General features: G+C 55.4%; 1 protein-coding gene and 1 long non-coding RNA gene across 5 annotated transcripts in view; one reads left to right on the top strand and one right to left on the bottom strand.

Annotated features, from left to right (window-relative positions):
• Window positions 1-4,482: 4,482 nt before the first annotated feature.
• Window positions 4,483-7,437, bottom strand: LOC123465349. Its single transcript, XR_006640572.1, has 2 exons — window positions 7,158-7,437; window positions 4,483-4,988 (listed from the first exon to the last, which is right to left on the bottom strand). It is a non-coding gene; the product is annotated as an uncharacterized LOC123465349 (long non-coding RNA).
• Window positions 7,438-7,606: 169 nt separating this feature from the next.
• Window positions 7,607-16,819, top strand: part of LMF1 (lipase maturation factor 1) — a 57,406-nt gene continuing 48,193 nt past the window's right edge. For all 4 annotated transcript variants that reach the window (XM_025274816.3, XM_025274817.3, XM_025274815.3 and 1 more), the window contains exons 1-2: window positions 7,607-7,814; window positions 13,708-14,017. In XM_025274816.3, the coding sequence (XP_025130601.2) occupies window positions 7,622-7,814; window positions 13,708-14,017 (503 nt within the window). In that variant the 5' untranslated portion in view covers window positions 7,607-7,621. The remainder of the gene's footprint in view (window positions 7,815-13,707; window positions 14,018-16,819) is intronic.

Genomic DNA, 16,819 nt, shown 5'->3' on the forward strand with positions numbered 1-16,819 from the left:
TCTCTGCCCGTAGGGCAGGGTGTTCGGGGCCGCCCATGGCAGGTGCAGGTCCTGAGCAATCGCTGCGTCCAGCGGGCACCTCCTCAGGTGCCTCCCGGCCTCCAGGCACAGGGCCCAGCCCAGGCTGTCCCTCTGCACCGTCACCAGCTCCAAGGCCTCCTGATGAATAAACCCACAGCACCTGGGGGTGCCTGCAGGCTGCCAGTGGAACCCCCGTGCTGTGGCCATTCTTTGGGGAGGGACGATGCTCAACCCAAGGAGATGTCTGCCCAGTGAGATGTGCGCACAGGTGTGTCGGGACAGCTGCGGTCTCTGCTCCGCCTCCATTCACCCCCCCACCCCCACCCCGGGTCCCCGAGCCTCCGGCTGTGCCCATCCGTCTCTCTCCAGCCATCAGGCTTGGAGCTGGCTCCACCTGCAACCATTAGGTCTCTGATGGCAGGAAGAGACCTAATTCTGCTGCCAAAGCCGCCTTCAGGTGGGGTCCCCAGGGTAGAGGGAGCCCCAGGGGGTCCAGCCAGGGCCAGCAGCATCTTTCCCAGAGTAACTGGGCGCCGAGGAGGCATTGGGCTCTGCCTGCCTCTGGACGGCCCCTCCCATCAGCTGGTAAATCCACTCCCTGTCCCTGCAGAAGGGCTCTGCATGCCACTGGACTCCTGGATCTCCGGACCCCAGCCCCATTCTGGGCCCTCACCCTGCGGACCCCAGCAATGGGACTGGAGGGACTTCCTCAGTCCACCTGAAGGAGGGGGACCAGGGTGTTGAAACTGACCAGAAAAACAGCTTTCTGAGCCCAAACAGGCTGCCAAGAGCTATGTTTTTCCCTCCAAGCTTGACTTTCTGATTTAATGAGGCTTCTTGTCCAAGTTGGGCTTCCCTTGAGGCTCAGCTGATAAAGAATCTGCCTGCAATGCGGGAGACCTGGGATCAATCCCTGGGTTGGGAAGATCCCCTGGAGACGGAAAAGGCTACCCACTCCAGTATTCTGGCCCGGACAGTTCTGTGGACTGTATAGTCCATGGGGGTCACAGAGTCAGACACGACTGAGCGACTTTCACTCACTCACTTGTCCAAGTTGGGCTTTCCAGGTGCTTCAGTGGGTAAAGAATCCTCCTGCCAATGCAGGAGACCCAGGAGATGCTGGTTTGATCCCTGGGTTGGGAAGATCCCCTGGAGAAGGAACTGGCAACCTACTCCAGTATTCTTGCCTGGGAAATCCCACGGACAGAGGAGCCTGGCGGGCTACAGTCCATGGGGTCGCAGAATCGAACCTGACTGAGCGACAGAGCACGTACTTTGTCCAAGTTCAACCGCTCAGCACCAGCCTGTGTCAGGTGAGCCTAGGGTGGGCCAGCGTGGCTGGAAGTAGACACGTCACAAAGAAAATCCCCTTTCCTAGTAAGGGGCTCCGGCCGGCTGGGCCCTGGACACCTCTGGAAGTTTTCACAGACCCACTATGTCCAAGGCAAGTTAAAGCACACTCTGTCACAGATTTTCACGCAGGTGTTTGTCTTTCTGAGCACGGTGAAGGGGGTTTAACCAAGGTGTTTCTCTGGGGGAGATGCTGGGGGGTCACGGTTCTCCCGCAAGGAGGTGGGAGGTGCTCAGACGCGGGCCAGGCAGAGCCCTTGGGGCCTCCGGGTCTGGTGGGGCAGCAGCCGGCTCACCCCCTTCCTGGTGGGACGCGTACAGGATATGAGCGGCAGCCGCCTGCTCCTGTGCCCGGGACCCCAGGACTGCGAGATGGGGGCCAGCTTTGCCGTTCACACTGGTGGTCGCCGCCCAGTCACCTGGTGTCAGCTTGAGAAGGAATAGGCTCCCTGGCCAGGCATGAGCAGGGCACCGGCCAGTCATCAGAGGAGGTAGCTGGGGGCCCGGGGGCAGATGGATCGAAGCCTCCTAACCGCTGGGCCGCTGCTCCCTCTCCAAAGCCCCTGGACACAGGGCCCTGCGCAGGCTGTGCGGAGCTGAGTGCCAAGGGTCCTGGATGCACCGACTCCCAAGGCTCTTGACCATGGAACCCCTGAGCGTCCGCTAGAGGATCAACCCGAGAGGTTAGAGGCAGTCTTCCACAGCTTTCAACACTCTGTAGTCAAGAAACAGAGAGCACCCGTGGCCACTGAGCAGGTCTGTGAGTTTAGATCGGGGGTGAGTGTGATGTGTTTTGTCGCTCGTTCTGCAAACACTTCCAGGGCTTCCAGGCCAGACCTGCGTTGGTGCTGGGACAGCGGATGACGCTCGCGGGGTTGGCCCTGCAGAGGCTTGGCCTGCGAAGCGTTCCAGGAGGTGTGGCTGGAGGTTTCCCAGCCAGCCTGTGAACAGGAGCTGAAGGCTCGTCCCCGCCCAACCTCCTGCCCTGAGGGGCTGTGGGGCTCCCCCGGGGGGCATTGGGGTCCCCTCAAGGAGGGCGCTCCCAGCTGCGGATCCTGATGCCATCCTCTGGCCTCTAGCTCGGGCGAGTTCTGGCATTACTCTGGGCAGCAGGGGGCCCGCGACACCTGCGGGAGTGACCCTGCTCCGTAGTATGCTGGGTGTGCCGCGGACAACACCCCATGTGTCTTGCGTCCTCCCTGTGAACTCCGTCACAGGAAGCTGGATGCTCTCCCGGCACGTTGCCATGGGCAGGTCTGCTGGGCGTCCTGCAGGAGAGCCCGTGACAACAGTGTTGCTCGCCCCTTCCGGAAGTGCAGACTCTGCTTCACCACTGGGTGAGAGTCACAGGAAGGCACGACCAGGTGCGGCTGGCCCTGGACACAGGTCCCCCTGCCCAGCCCTCAGCACCCCGAGGTCTGGGCCACATCAGGGGTCCTGGAGGCAGGTCCCTTCAGGAGCCAGGCAGGGAGGTGGGCGTGGAGGCCACTGTGGGCGAGGCTGTAAGGTGCCTGTGCCAGGCTGGCTGGGGAGCACTGCCCACCAACAGTGACCTGTGGCTTTGAGGCTGTTTGTTATATGGCATTACCGTGGGGTTTGGTAACTGATACAGCCCCATGGGCCAGATTCACCTATGGGGGTCCTGACTGTGACCTTGGAGGTTTCCAAGACTTTTTCCCATTCAGAATGTGATTCCACAAGAAAAGCTTAACTGTCTGTTCTTTTCCCCTCAGGGCTGTGCAGCCAGAGAGGGTAACTTTCTGCCCATTCTGCCTGGCAATACTCATGTCCACCGCCCTGCAGGGCCGCACGGGGCTGGGCTCCTCTGGGGGTGCAGGGTAGACTGCCCAAGCCGCGGGGACAGGAAACGGCGAGCCAAGCAGAACAGCCGCCCGTGAGTCACCGTTCCAGAACAACCACAAATGGCCCGCACCTGCTTGCCCACCCCCTCCCGCACCTGCCAGCCTCACCAGGGGCTTTTGGCTGCTGGACAGAGTGGGGCTGGTGCACGCTGACCACCTCCAGAAGACAGTGACAGATGTTAGCGCCAGCAGGTCCTGCCCCTCCCGTCAGCAGATGTCAAGACATGAAAAATTGGGGTAAATGAAGGGTGCACGATTAGATTCGGGCGCAAGCTGGGTTCTTGTGGGTGCCAGAGACAGCTGCAAAGGCACGTCGGGGACAGTTGCCCTGATGCAGTGGGGGCTGCTCGGCCCGGGTGCCCGGGGACAGCTGGACGAGGTGCCGACGTGGCCCTTCCTCCGTGGAGCCGCCCCGCAGCTGCTGGGAGCACTGCCAGCCATGAGCCGTGCGCCCCAGCTCCGGGCCCACCCCGTGGTTCCCAGGACCCCAGCCTATCTCAAGCTGATGGCTCTTCTCAGGGGGCCCCCGTTCTCTCCTCCCCTTCTTTCTGGGCCCTTTCTGGTTCTGTCTAGTTGGGGTTGGCTCCAGATCTTCCTGCAACCAGCCCAGAGGGCAGTCAGGCCTCTTCTCAGCACCTCTGGCCTTTCTCGTATCTTTTTGAATTATTTTCATACAGTAATCTGCTTGTAAATGTGGGTTCAGGAGCCTCTCCAGGCCCTGGTGTTGGCTAGTTGGCAGCTCCATCGATGCTCATGCAGGCGTGAGCTGGGGAGCCAGAGAAGGCACCTCAGAGTGCCATCCAGCACCAGGCCCGCAGCCCTGTGGCTCAGGGTTGCAGAAAAAGGTTTGTTTCTGAGTGGGTTACCCTTGTGGGGCACAATAATATCTAATATTATTTTACAACTGTTAGCCACTCCCCACACTTTGGCCACCTGATGTGAAGAGCCAGCTCATTGGAAAAGACCCTGACCCTGGGAAAGATTGAAGGCAGGAGGAGAAGGGCACAACAGAGGATGAGATGATTGGATGGCATCACTGACTCAATGGACATGAGTTTGAGCAAGCTCTGGGAGTTGGTGATGGACAGGGAGGCCTAGTATGCTACAGTCCATGGGGTCACAAAGAGTCGGACACAACTGAGCGACTCAATAACAATTTAGATCAAGATGTAAGTTTAGTATAAATGACAAGACCTATTGTGACTGGTAAAGCAGTGCCTTTTTAAGTGATTCTGAAACTAGGACCAGAGCAGATATTTTTTTTTTTATTTTGGTGAAACCCACATAGCGTAGAAGTAAGTATGTTTAGGCGTACAATTCAGTAGCATTTCATACACTCGCCATATTCTGCACCACCTCTCTATAGAATGTTTCCCTCATCCCACAAGGAAACCCTGCCCCTGTGAGCAATCTCACCCCCCACCCCACTCCCTGGAGCCACTGGTCCACTTTCTGTCTCTGTGGATGGACTTAACTCTGGACATTTCATGTAAATGGACTCGTATAATATGTGGCTTTATGTGTCTGAATTCTCTCACTGCACACATTTCAGGGTCCATCTATGTTGTAGATACATCAGTACCTATCTCTTGTTTTATGGCTGAATAATACACCAGTGCACATTTTATTAAATTCAGGTTGAAACAGGCGAGAACTTGAGTTTCTGGCTGGCCTTTCTACAGCCAGGTCCTGCTCGTCAGCGTTCATTCCCACGGAGGTTCTAGACTCTCAGATGGTCAGCTCAGGAAGGAGGACCTGGAGGGGACATGAGAACATGAGCTCCAAGAAGACCTCTCTGGTGGCCTCGCCCACCCTGGGCAGACCCGAGGAGGGAGCCCAGAGCCCCGGGAGCTGGAGGCTGGACAAGGGGCCCTTTTCTGCTCTGCACAATGTCCCATTGTGCCCTTCTGGGGTGGGGGGACAATGCAGCGCCGGCCAGGGGAGGCTGAGGACAAAGGGCCCTTTGTGGCTCCATCCCCACCTGAAAGGCAGCGCCCGGGTCCCACCTGGCAGCAGCGCAGACCTCCTCGCCCCCGGCCCCTGCGCTGCTCCCACTGCTCGGAGCGCTCAGTGAGGACCCAGGGATGCTCGGGCAGGCTTGCACCAGGGGCGCTGGACTCTCCCTCGCTCCCCCCAGATGGCTGCGTGGGCTCATGGCCCACTGCGGGGGGTGACAAGGAGGGATGGGAGAAGTGCGGCATGTGGGTTCCTGTGGAAGGACCTGGAAGCAAGGCCTGACCAGGTCCTTGGGCACACGCTTGTCTGCTGGGGGCTCTCCACGTTGCGGGTGAATGCACCTCTGTCAGAACTCTTAGAGGTGCTACTCTACAGACGAGGTCTGAAGGGAGGGCTTTTCATGGAAAAGAAAAGGGAGCATTTTAAAAGAAAAACACACACTGTAGAAGCACGTGTGTATGGACACTCAGTCATTCAGTCGTGTCCAACTCTTTGCGACTCCATGGGCTGTAGCTCCTCTGTCCATGGAATTCTCCAGGCAAGAACACTGGAGTGGGTAACCATCTCCTTCTCCAGGACATCTTCCCAACCCAGGGATTGAACCCTAGTCTCCTGCATTGCATGTGGATTCTTTATCACTGAGCCACCAGGGAAGCCCAGTTCAGTTCAGTGGCTCAAAATGCTATCAACACCAACAGTGGAGGCTGGGGCGGGGGGTCCAGAAGTTGCTGATCAAGCCTATCTGGGAGAGCCTCTGTTCAGAGGCAGCCCCTCTTCTCATGGAGTCCACATGACAGGTGGTGAAGATATAAATAAACAAGCCAGGAAAACTGGTCATTTGACCACATAACTATTGGTAACACACCAAACACTAGGAACAAGACAAAAGACCCAGAATGAGCATTTGTAACATACATAGAAGAAGATGATCTTTCTTGACAAAATTCACCACACACTCGTCTGGGCATGTGTGGGGGGCATTTCACATGGTATGACGAGGTGGTTGTCCCTCCCCGGCTAGACTGTGAATTCTTTCAAGATCAAGAGCTGTTTCATATTTACCTTTGAATTCTCAGTGAGCAACACAAAACTGCTGCATATGCTCAGGGAATAATTAGTTACAATGAGAGCTATACCTCATGGACTTTGATCTGTTTATAAATTGAGGACACTGTTCTACTTCCACTTTGGAATGGAAAGATAGTCTAAAATAAAATCTCAAGCAATATGTGTGTGTGTGTGTGTTAGTCACCCAGTTGTGTCCGACTCTTTGTGACCCTATGGACTGTAGCCCGCCAGGTTCCTCTGTCCATGGAATTCTCCAGGCAAGAATACTGGAGTGGGTTACCATTCTCTTCTCCAGCGCATATTTCCAACACAGGGATCAAACCCAGGCCTCCTGCATTGCAGGCAGATTCTTTACCATCTGGGCCACCAGGGAAGCCCTAAAGAGGATCTTTAATACATAAAGAGCTCTAGCAAATGAATAAGAAAAACCCACACCTGTCTCAATCATTTCCTTTCAGGTGCTCCACAGTTCACCCAGTAACCCCAAAGGCTCTATGCCTGCCCTTTCGCACACCTCTTGTTTGCCCTGAGGAATGCCTGCGACTCCACCTGCTCAGAGGCACCTCTCCTGTGTCCTCAGAAGGTAGCATTGCTGGTGTCCTCACTGGGGTGATGCTTGGGTCATTCATTGGTCAGTAAGTTCTTCCTTCCTCTGAATCCTCAGCCCGCCACTGTCTCCTGTGGCTGGAGGGCCAATAGGAGCGCTGACTGTCTAAGGGGGCTTTGCTGTCCAGTGCAGAGCTGTGGGCTTGAGGCCAGGGGGAGGGCAAGGAAGCTGGAGGGTCTGAGATTTAGGGCCAGACTCAGCCCACACTGTCCCTCACTAGTTGTGTCAGGGTCCCCCCAGCGCCCTCCTCAGACAGCAGAGATGGGGCGCTGGGCAGGAGACGCCTGTGGTACCTGTATACACCCCTGGAGCCCTGGGGCGCAGCGGCTGCTCCAGTCGTCCGCACATAGCCAGGGCCCGCTGAGGGAGCGCAGGACCCACCGGCGGCCTCCCGATGCCCACATCTCAGCCACTGTGGACGCGGACCAGGCCTGCGGTCAGATTCGTGCTTTCCAATCACCTCTTTCACGTTGCATTTCTGCTTCTTAAGTGCCTTTCCGCCCTCTCTACCGTGAGGGTCCCGGAGGGCGGGCGCCTAGGCAGGGGAGTGCCCAGGAAGCCCCTGCAACGGTGGCCGAGGCAGTGAATGAACGGGCGGGTGGGGCGGGGGCGCGGCTGTACAGGCTCCCACGCGCTCACGCTGCGGGGCCTAGGGGAGCGCGCGGCAACCGGCCAGGAGCTCGCCCCCGGCCGGCGGGCCTGGCCTCAGGTGTGGGCGGGGCCTCGCGGCGGGGCGGGGCTCGCGGGGCCCCCGCGCATGCGCTGTGCTGGCCCAGCGATGGCGGCGCCCGGGGAGTCGCTGAGGAGACGCAAGGCTGGGGCTGGGGACCCGGAGCCCGAGGCTCCGCCGGGGCAGGGGCGCGACTTCAAGGGCCGCCCGGCCCGCCTCCGCGCGGGCACTTTCTGGCTGACCAGGATCGTGCTCCTGAGGGCCCTCGCTTTCGTTTATTGTGAGTCCGCTGGGCCAGGCCCCTAGTGTGGCCCCTCCGCGCGCGCCCCGTCCGCCACGCCCAGGGCGCCCCTGAGGCGTGTTCGCGGCCGAGCCCCGGGGTCCCCCGGCCGATCCCGCGCTGACCAGAGCCGGTGAGGCGGTGACTGCGGCCCCGCAGCTTTGGTGCCGGGGCAGCAAGTGCGGGCTCACCTGCGGGGCGCGGCCCGAGCCAGGCGTGAGCAGGTGGAGAGCCGCGCGCCCCGCGCCGGCCTCGCCTACCGGGCCGCCCCCCAGAATACGACTGGGCGCCCGGAGTCCCCCAGCGTGTGTGCGCGCCCCGCCCCGGCCCCCACGCGCGGAGGGGCGCAAACCCCCGAGACCAGCAGTGGCACCCGACGCCAAACAGCTTCGCTAACGAACGTGGCAGCGCGGGGCCGGCAGGGCTGGGGGCGGCCACCGGCAGAGTGGCCTGGGCCCGTGGGCAGCCCGGTCCCAGCGGGTCCGGAGGGCGCTGGGCACCGGGCGTCCCCGCGTCATTTCCGAGTCGCTTCCGCACACGCCTTCGAAGGGGGCGCGTGTGCCGCTCTCTGCCCGGCGACCTTCTGCCAACCCGGAGTGGGCACCCGGGGCCCCGGTCCGAGGAGGGGGGCGGCAACTCAGCCACGACTCTCGTCTGTTCTCCAGTGCTCTAAGTTACTGTAAAAAATAGTTCTTGCTGCTATGCTCTATCCTCCACGGGATTAAACAGGCATTCTAAACGTTTGAGCTGTCACTTAGGGAAAGATGAAGTCAAGACAATGTTAATCTGCGAGGCTTTAATAGACCTTTAAACCGGCGCCGTTAACTGGGAAAAGCCCGCTGGCTCCTCGAGCAGAGAGCGCAGCTTACAGAACCAGCTCTGCCTCCAGGGAGCCCGGCTGGCTTTGATCTCTGCGAGGACCCTCAGTCCAGTTCAGAAGGAAACCCTTCTGAACCAGTGGGTCAGGCAGATAGTTTAAGCCTGGCGCTGAGCACAGAGTGAGTTGCTTTGGCGCATGAAATTTTTCTCTACCTACCTTTTCTCACTATGTGAAGTAGGATTGGAGTTTGTCAGCTGCCCTGAGGAACCAGTTTACCATCTTCGGCGACAAGGGTCCCTGGTTGACCAGCTGGCAAGTAGGCAGCGCCCTGGGTTGGTCTCTTCTGGAGGCTGCAGGTCTCCTGGAGACTGCCAGCAACCTCAGCATCTCTTAAGTCCCAGGAACTTCCCACAAGGCAGTGGGGTCCACACCTTCCACCTGATGTTGAGTGTAACCCACCAGGAGGCTGAGTGATGGGCCTTAAGCTTCCACACCCTCTGCACACCTGACGGGGTTCTTAGTGCCGTTGTCCTGCCTGTCTGTGCATCTCCCTGGGAGCTCCTGCAGTGGGGATGGTGTGTAACACCTCTGGTCTCTGTCTTCTGGGAGCGGCTCCTGCTCCATAAACTTCCCTTGACTGTTTTCAGTCTCTGTCATTGCTCTGTGCCACCGCAAGATGCTTTTCCACCTGTGTCCTCCCCCCCCCCCCCCGCACTTGGCACCCCAGCCCCTGGGTGTGACACTCAGGTCAGAGACTGCCCACCTGCGAGGCCCCTAATCTAAGCCCCAGGAACCAGGCAGCGCCTCACACCTTCTAGCAAAGGGAGGGCCACGCCTGTCCTGGCTCCCTGGTCACCAGTCTGCTCCTGCTGGCAGGTACACCCCGTGGCCAGCCATGCCCCCCACAGGCCCATTGCCGACCCGGCAGCTCCCCCTTCTTGGCAGCCCTGTCTCAGGTCCCGGTGGCCCGCAAGTACCCCAGAAGGAGCGCCGGGAGCCGGCGGGCAGCTCACCTCCAGGCGCTCGATATTGGCCTTCAGGCAGGGCTTGCAGGACCTCAGCTCGCTGTTCTCCTCATCCAGCTGCTGCAGCCTGGGCACAGGAACTAGGCTGGGACCCGTGGAGCTGTCCCCGACCACCACATGCGCCCACACAGGTGCCAGAGCTCCTCACAAGCCAGGATGGTGTCCACACCTCAGGTTTGGGGACGCCTCATGTTTACAGAAAAGCTGTCACCACTGAGCGAGTCCCTGGACCCCGAGCCCCTAGCGGCTTCTCGAGGCGTCCACTCGCCCTCGTGGCATCTGTCACACTCACACCAGAAACACGGGCGACCAAGCCACGGCCTCGACCCAGCCTCCCCCCAGCGCCCCTTCCCTTCCAGTCCCCGCACCGCAACGCCTTCACGGCTCCTCTGTCCCCTCAGGGCTGCGGCATCTCTGGGCTTCCCCGCTCTTCGTGACCTTGACGTTCTGAGCAGGCCTGGCCCTGTGTTTGGTGGACACCCCTCAGGCTGGGCTCATCTGGGGTCCTCTGGTGACTGGACAGGCTGTGGGTCTGGGGAGAGCCCTCCTGGGGCTGGGGAGGAGCTCAGCTTCTCCACTGGATCCTCATTTAGCTTCAGGCTCTGGCCTGAGCTGGGGGCTCGCAGCAGGTTGGTGGTTCCCACAAGGTGCATGTCGGGCTCATTGGGGGTGTCTGCACAGACATGGGCCTAGAGTCTGCAGCCTGGGCGGGGCCAGAGGAGTTCATCCAGAACTTGGGCAGGAGTCTCACGTCTGAGCCTACTCCCACTTAAGACTCCAGTGTTTCTCTACGGAGCCCTTTGTCATTGACCTTACATTTCATAGTTTTTACTCAGAATGATTTCCAAAGTTAATTAGGCCAGCCCTCCCTCCTGCCTTCCATGCTGCATCTGTGTGGCCGTGTTGTACGTTAGCAGCAGAGTTGCACTCACGTGTCCTGGTCTGCACTCTAGCCTGGCATCCCCTGGGGTCCTGGCTAGGTTGTTTTGATAGTTTAGATAAGGTTCCTGTTTTGTGATGTACAGTTTTATGGGTTTTGACAGATGCATAGTAGTCCATCACCCCAGGACTAGACAGAACAGTGCCATCCCTTCAGAATCCCCTGGGCACGTCACCGACTGCTCCCCACACCAGCGCCTGGCGCGCTCTGACCGTGTTCGGCCCCGGGGTCCGCCTTTCCCAGGAGCCTTTGGGTCTGCTTCCTTTACTCAGCAACACGGCCTGGAGGTTCTCCCATGCTGTTGAGTGAATCAACATTCCACTGATGCTCCCTAACACACCACACTTTGTTTACGTATTCCAACACTGAGGGACATCTATGTTTCCAGTTTTAGCAATTATGAACATGTAGGCCTTTGTGTAAATCTAAGTTTTCAGTTCACTTGGGTGAATACCTAAGAGTATAATTGCTGGGTTTTATGGTAAATCTGTGTTTAACTTGATGAGAAACTGCCAAACTGTCCTCCAGAGTGACCGTACCGTGTGTGTCCCACCAGCAGGGAATGAGAGTTACCCTTGTTCTGAATCCTCTGGAGCATTTGGTATTTTCAGTTTCTTGGATTTTGGCTGTTATGATAGGTGTGTGATGATATTGCATTGTGGTTTTAATTGGCGTTTCCCCAACAACAAATGATATTGAGCATCTTTTCATGTGTTTATTTGCCATCTGTGGATCCTCTGTGTGAAGCAGATGACTTTCAGCGTCTGCTCAGATCTTTTGCCCTTTGAAAACCTGGGTTGTCTGTTTTCTTGTTGAGTTTTAATGGCACTTTGAGTATTCTGGATGCAAGTCTTTCATCAGATATGTAAGCTACAGATACGTTTCCTAATCTGCAACTTGTCTTTTCATTCTTTTAAAAATATGTTTTACAGAGCAAAACTTTCTCATTTGGTAGAGTTTACTGGCTTTTTCTTTCATGGATCATGGTTTGATTGTTCTTATCTAAAAACGTATTGCCAAACCCAAGTCACATCCATTTTCTTCTATATTTTCTTTTGGAAGTTCTATACTATTATGTTTTACACTTAAGTCTCTGGTCCTTTTTGAATAAATTTTTGTATAAGATGTGTGTTATATATCAAGGTTCATTTTTATTTTTTTTTTGCATATGATGGCCAGTTATTCCAGCACCACCTATTGGAAAGACTGTCTTTCTCCATTAAACTGTCTTTGCATCCTTGTCAAAAGTCAGTTGACTGTCTTTGGGTAGGTCTACTTCTGGGCTCTATACTCTCTTCCATTGATTTATGTGTCTATACTTTGGCTAATACCACACTGTCTTGATGACCGTAGCTCTGTAGTAAGTTTTGAAGTTGAGTAAAATAAGGCCTTGAACTTTGTTCATTATCAGAAGTATTTTGGCTATTCTAGTTCCTTTACTTTTACATACACATTTTAGAAACTGCTTGTCAGTGTCTACAGAAAACTTTACTGGATGTTTTGATTGAGAGTGCGTTGAATCTATAGTTCAAATTGGGGAGAAATGACTTTTTAATAATGCTGACTCTTCCAATTCATGAACGCAATGAATCTTTGTATTTATTTTGATCTCCTTAGATTACTTTCATTATGTTTTGTAGTTTTCCACATACAGATTCTGTGTATATTTTGTCAGTGTTTTTTAGTCTAGACCCTGTGTTTGGTGGCTGTTGTAATTTTTTAAAAATTTAGATTACAATAGTTCATTGTTGGTATATAGTAATACAGTTGACTTTTGTTTGTCAATCTTGTATTCTATGACTTTCATAAACTCACTTATTAGTGCTATGAGGGCTTTTTTTTTCTTCTTTTCAATTTTGGTTGATTTTGGGGGATTTTCTACAGAGGCAGTCTATTAATAGAAATAGTTTCCTTCCTTCCTTTCTAATCTATGTAACTCTTATTTTTTATACTTGCCTCATTGCCCTGGCTAGAATTTCCTATGCAGTGTTACTGAAGTAATGAGAGAAGAGATAGTCATGCTTTGTTTCAAGGCTTCAGGGAAGAGCATTGCCATTAATCTCTACGTATGAACTTGGGTGTAGGTTTTTGTAGCCACCATTTACAGATTGATGAAGTACCCTTCTATTCCTAGTTTGCTAAAAAAAATTTTTTTATCGTGAATGAATAAATTCTTTCATGTACTTTTTGTGTGTCTATTGATAGTATCATATGGTTTTCTTATTTAGCTTGTTAGTATGGTGATTGCATTGGTTGTTCTTTGAGAGTTGAACCAGCCTTGCATTTCTGAGATGAAATTGGTTGGTTGTTATGGGTATTATCTTTATTTTTTCTTTTGTGAGTTTTGGTAGTTTATGTATTTCAAGTAATTGGTCTATTTCATCTAAGTCGTCAAATTTATGATCTTAGATTTGCAGTATTCCTGTATTATCTTTTTGTCTGTGAAACCTCTAGCAGTGTCCCTTTTTTCATCCCTGATATTAGTGTCTTCTCTCATTTTCTTGGTTATTCTGACTAGACTTCTATCAATTATATTCATTTTATCGAAGAACGGTAAGATTTTGATGGTTTGGTTTTCTTTTTCCTGTTCTCAATTTCATTGATGTCACCTCTTTTTTAAAATATCTTTTCTGATGCTTGTTTTATATGTAATCTGCTCTTTTTTCTGATTTCTTAAAGTAGAAGTTTAGATTTGAGGCCTTTCTACGTTTCTGACATAAGTGTTTTATTGTAAATTTTCTTTAAGCAAAGTTCCTTCTGGGATGGTTACCTAACCATTTTGTGCAGCCGGTCACATACCTCATACAGATGCATGTGTGCTGTATATGCACTGTATACACTGTGCTGTATATACACTGTGTACACACAGGAGCAGCACACACACGTGTGTGTGCCTATACCTGTGCCCTGTGACTTTTCCGGGTCAGATCTTCTACTTTCTCCCCAGAGACTTGTGAAACACTCAGACTTCTTGAGTCCACACTTCGATTCCAAACCGCTGCTCAGACCCTGTCCAGTCTCCTCCCGTGGCCGGGCCCCGCACGTCCGGGAAGTGTCCGCAGACGGCTGTGCTCCTGCTCACACTGCTCCGTCTTCTCTTCCTTCCAGTTGTGGCATTCTTGGTGGCCTTCCATCAGAACAAGCAGCTGATCGGAGACAGGGGACTTCTGCCCTGCAGGGCGTACCTGCAGAGCGTGCAGCGGCACTTCGGAGGGCGAGTCAGCTGGGATGCCCTGAGCTATGCCCCCACCGTCCTCTGGCTGCTGGACTGGTCTCACATGGATGCCAACCTGGACGCCCTGGCTCTCCTCGGTCTGGGCATCTCCTCATTCATCCTGGTCTCTGGCTGTGCCAATATGGTCCTCATGGCTGCACTTTGGGTCCTCTACATGTCCCTGGTCAACGTGGGACAGATCTGGTAAGAGGCCGGATGGGGCACCTGGGAGGCAGGCACGGTGACTCGGGGCCCCAGGGGCGTTATGCTGAGCCTAGCAAGGCCTCCTGGCAGCAGGAGCGAGTGAGCAAACTGTCTTCTTCTATGAGTTCAGAAAAGACCACCCATTTTCCTAGGCTGTAGGGGCACTGCTGGTTGCATTTAGCCCAAACCTAGGAGCCTCCTGCTTCAGGAATAACTTTGATTCTGTTCGGAGTATCGCGGCCGCACCTGAGACCATGTTGCCCACCTCCTGTGCTAGGGGACTGTGCAATGGGGGGAGTTGAGTGTCCTGGGGATCAGGGACACTGAAGAGACACAGAGCCAGAGCTCAGGGACTGCTGCTGCGAGTGACTCGCAGGGACTGACCGGCCCGGCACTGTCCTACTCAGATGCACGGGAAGCCCAAGTTGTCCCTTCGGCCCCAGGCTCCTCGGTTAGTGTCAGCTCCCCCAGAGGCTGGGTTTCTGGTTCTGTTATCTGTGCTTGGCTGTGGCAGGAATCCTGAAGGGCTTCTTTGTTGTGCTTAAGGCGGCGTGTGGCCACCCTCCCCCCCTCCACCTTCCCGGCCCCCACAAGGAAGAAAGGATTATCTCTGGAAACTTGGAGCGAGGTTGGGCGCTCCGGGAGTCCCTTCCTGCAGAGGAAGCCGCCTTGGCACTTGCCTCTGGCAGAAGGGACAGAGGATCAACTTCAAAGGGCCGGGAGCTGGTGCCCAAGGGCCACAGAGGTGCGGAGGGACCCCTGCATCGTGGCCGCTAAGGAGGAAAACTTTATCTTGGCCTGAGACGCCAAGATGCCCAGGCTCTCCTGCCCGCGGCCCTGGTGTAGATGGATTTGATGTGGAGAAGTGGATTTGATGCTATGGCTTTTCGAGGTCTGGGCAGCAGCGCAGTGCCATCCCCACCGCATGGCTGTGCGGGGGGCCCTGTGCCCATGGGAACACCCCAGGCCTTGCGGGAATGGTGGCTCCCCACTGCCCGTGGTCATCGGACGTGACGTGGGCCTTCTCTGCTCCCACTGACAGCGCTGGACGTGGCCTTCTGTGCCATGGTGGCCCCTGTGTTCCTCAGCTTGGGGAGGAGGGGCCGTCACCCACTGGCTGCATGGCCAGGCCGCTGCTTTAGCTCCTCTGGCCTTCCCGTCCAGCGCTGCTTCTGTTCAGCTGTCTCCAGGGGCGCTCACAGGCTCAGCCTGAAAGAACCCGCTTTGTTAGAAATTCCCGTCCACCTGCTTCCCGAGTGGAGAAATGCTTCTCTGCAACAGGCAGGAGGAGTTATGCAGATTCAACGCTGCCCCTCCTCGCCCCCTGCCACCAGCCAGGGGAGAGCAGATAAAATATTTATCCCTGATGCCCTCCTACAAAGTGAAACATCTCCAGGAACCCGGTTCAGTGTTCCAGTCACCTGGCGCAAAGGCCACTGGGTGACTCGAGGCCAAGGGCTGCGCACACAGAAGCGGAGGCGGGGGCTCCCCCCCTCAGTTCTCTGCCTTCCTGCCCGTGGAGATGAGCGGTCAGTGAGCTGCGGGCCACCTTGGGTGGCGGTGGCAGTGTTGTCTCTAGCAGACAGTTGGCGGTGAGGCGCTCACACAAACCATTTGGGAGCAAAATCTGAATCTCTTAGAATAGGGTGCAGCTGAGTTTCTTTAAAAACCAGAACAATAGACCATCCCCTAAACTGGTTCTGTGAATGGCTACCTCTTCTAACATAAGTTCCGGCTGTTAAAAATACAGTAAAAGCTGTAAAAGTCTAATGAATACCTTTTAGCTTTTCACATAATTAGATGTAACTACCTATTTAAAAATCTTGTATCAGGCAGCCTTGAGATTTAAAATTCAGAATAGGCGCAGATACGAGAAGGCATTTCCTAACGCCCTCAGCAGAGGCCCGTCATCGAGTCCACTGAGGGACGCTGCTCTTGTGGCCAGGCTGTGGGCGGGGGCCGGGCCGGCCAGCTGCCCTGTCAGCTCCCAGGCTCCTCCAGCTGGTTCTGAGGGACACCGGCAATGTCCACTCCGTGAGGTTAGGACAATCAGCCCCTTCTTCTCCTCTGCTCACCAAGGTCACTTATTGGGAGAACTTACTTCTTCCATCAGGCAGCGTGTGACTGGCTGTTGTAAAGGGTTTACTGTGGAAACTCAGGCTCCTGCTCAGCAGAGAGCTCAAGCCGTTTCCTGTCTTCCTCCTCCAAGCGGTGTTCCCTGTGGGAAGCCCACCTCTCTCGGGCTGGATGGATGAGTACCCCAACTCCGTGAGGAAGGGCCCCTGGCCTCACCGCGTGCCTGGTTGCCAGGCCGATGGGGTCTGTGTCCTACCTTCTCTGGGGGAAGGTGCCTGGTGTAGGAAACAGGCGCTCGGGGGCCCCTCGGACCCGCCGTCCCCTCCCTGGGGGCTTGCAAATCTTGGACTCCCTGTCCTTTCACGTGTAAATACTTCATTGAACAAATGTTTGTGTTAAAGCATCTCTATTTACATACCACAAAGTGTAACTAGTTAACTTGTGCAAGAACAGCCACCATCTACCTCCAAAACGTTTCCTCAGCTTGCGTCCCCACTCACCCTTGGCACCGCTCTCTGTGTCCTGTCTGTGCCTCACACGGCCGGGGACACCTGTGGCCTCCGCGTCCGGCTGCCACCACCGAGCAGGCGTGTGGCTTGTCCGTGGGGTAGCCAAGGCCAGTGCCTGGTCCTCACTCACAGACACTCGCTGAGCCGGACAGTTGTGCCCTTTATCCCGGGGTCCGCGTGCTGGCGTCGTGTTGACCTGGGGAGAGGATTCATGGTG

This window comes from Bubalus bubalis, chromosome 24, assembly GCF_019923935.1.
Source record: "Bubalus bubalis isolate 160015118507 breed Murrah chromosome 24, NDDB_SH_1, whole genome shotgun sequence".
Classification (NCBI taxonomy): domain Eukaryota; kingdom Metazoa; phylum Chordata; class Mammalia; order Artiodactyla; family Bovidae; genus Bubalus; species Bubalus bubalis.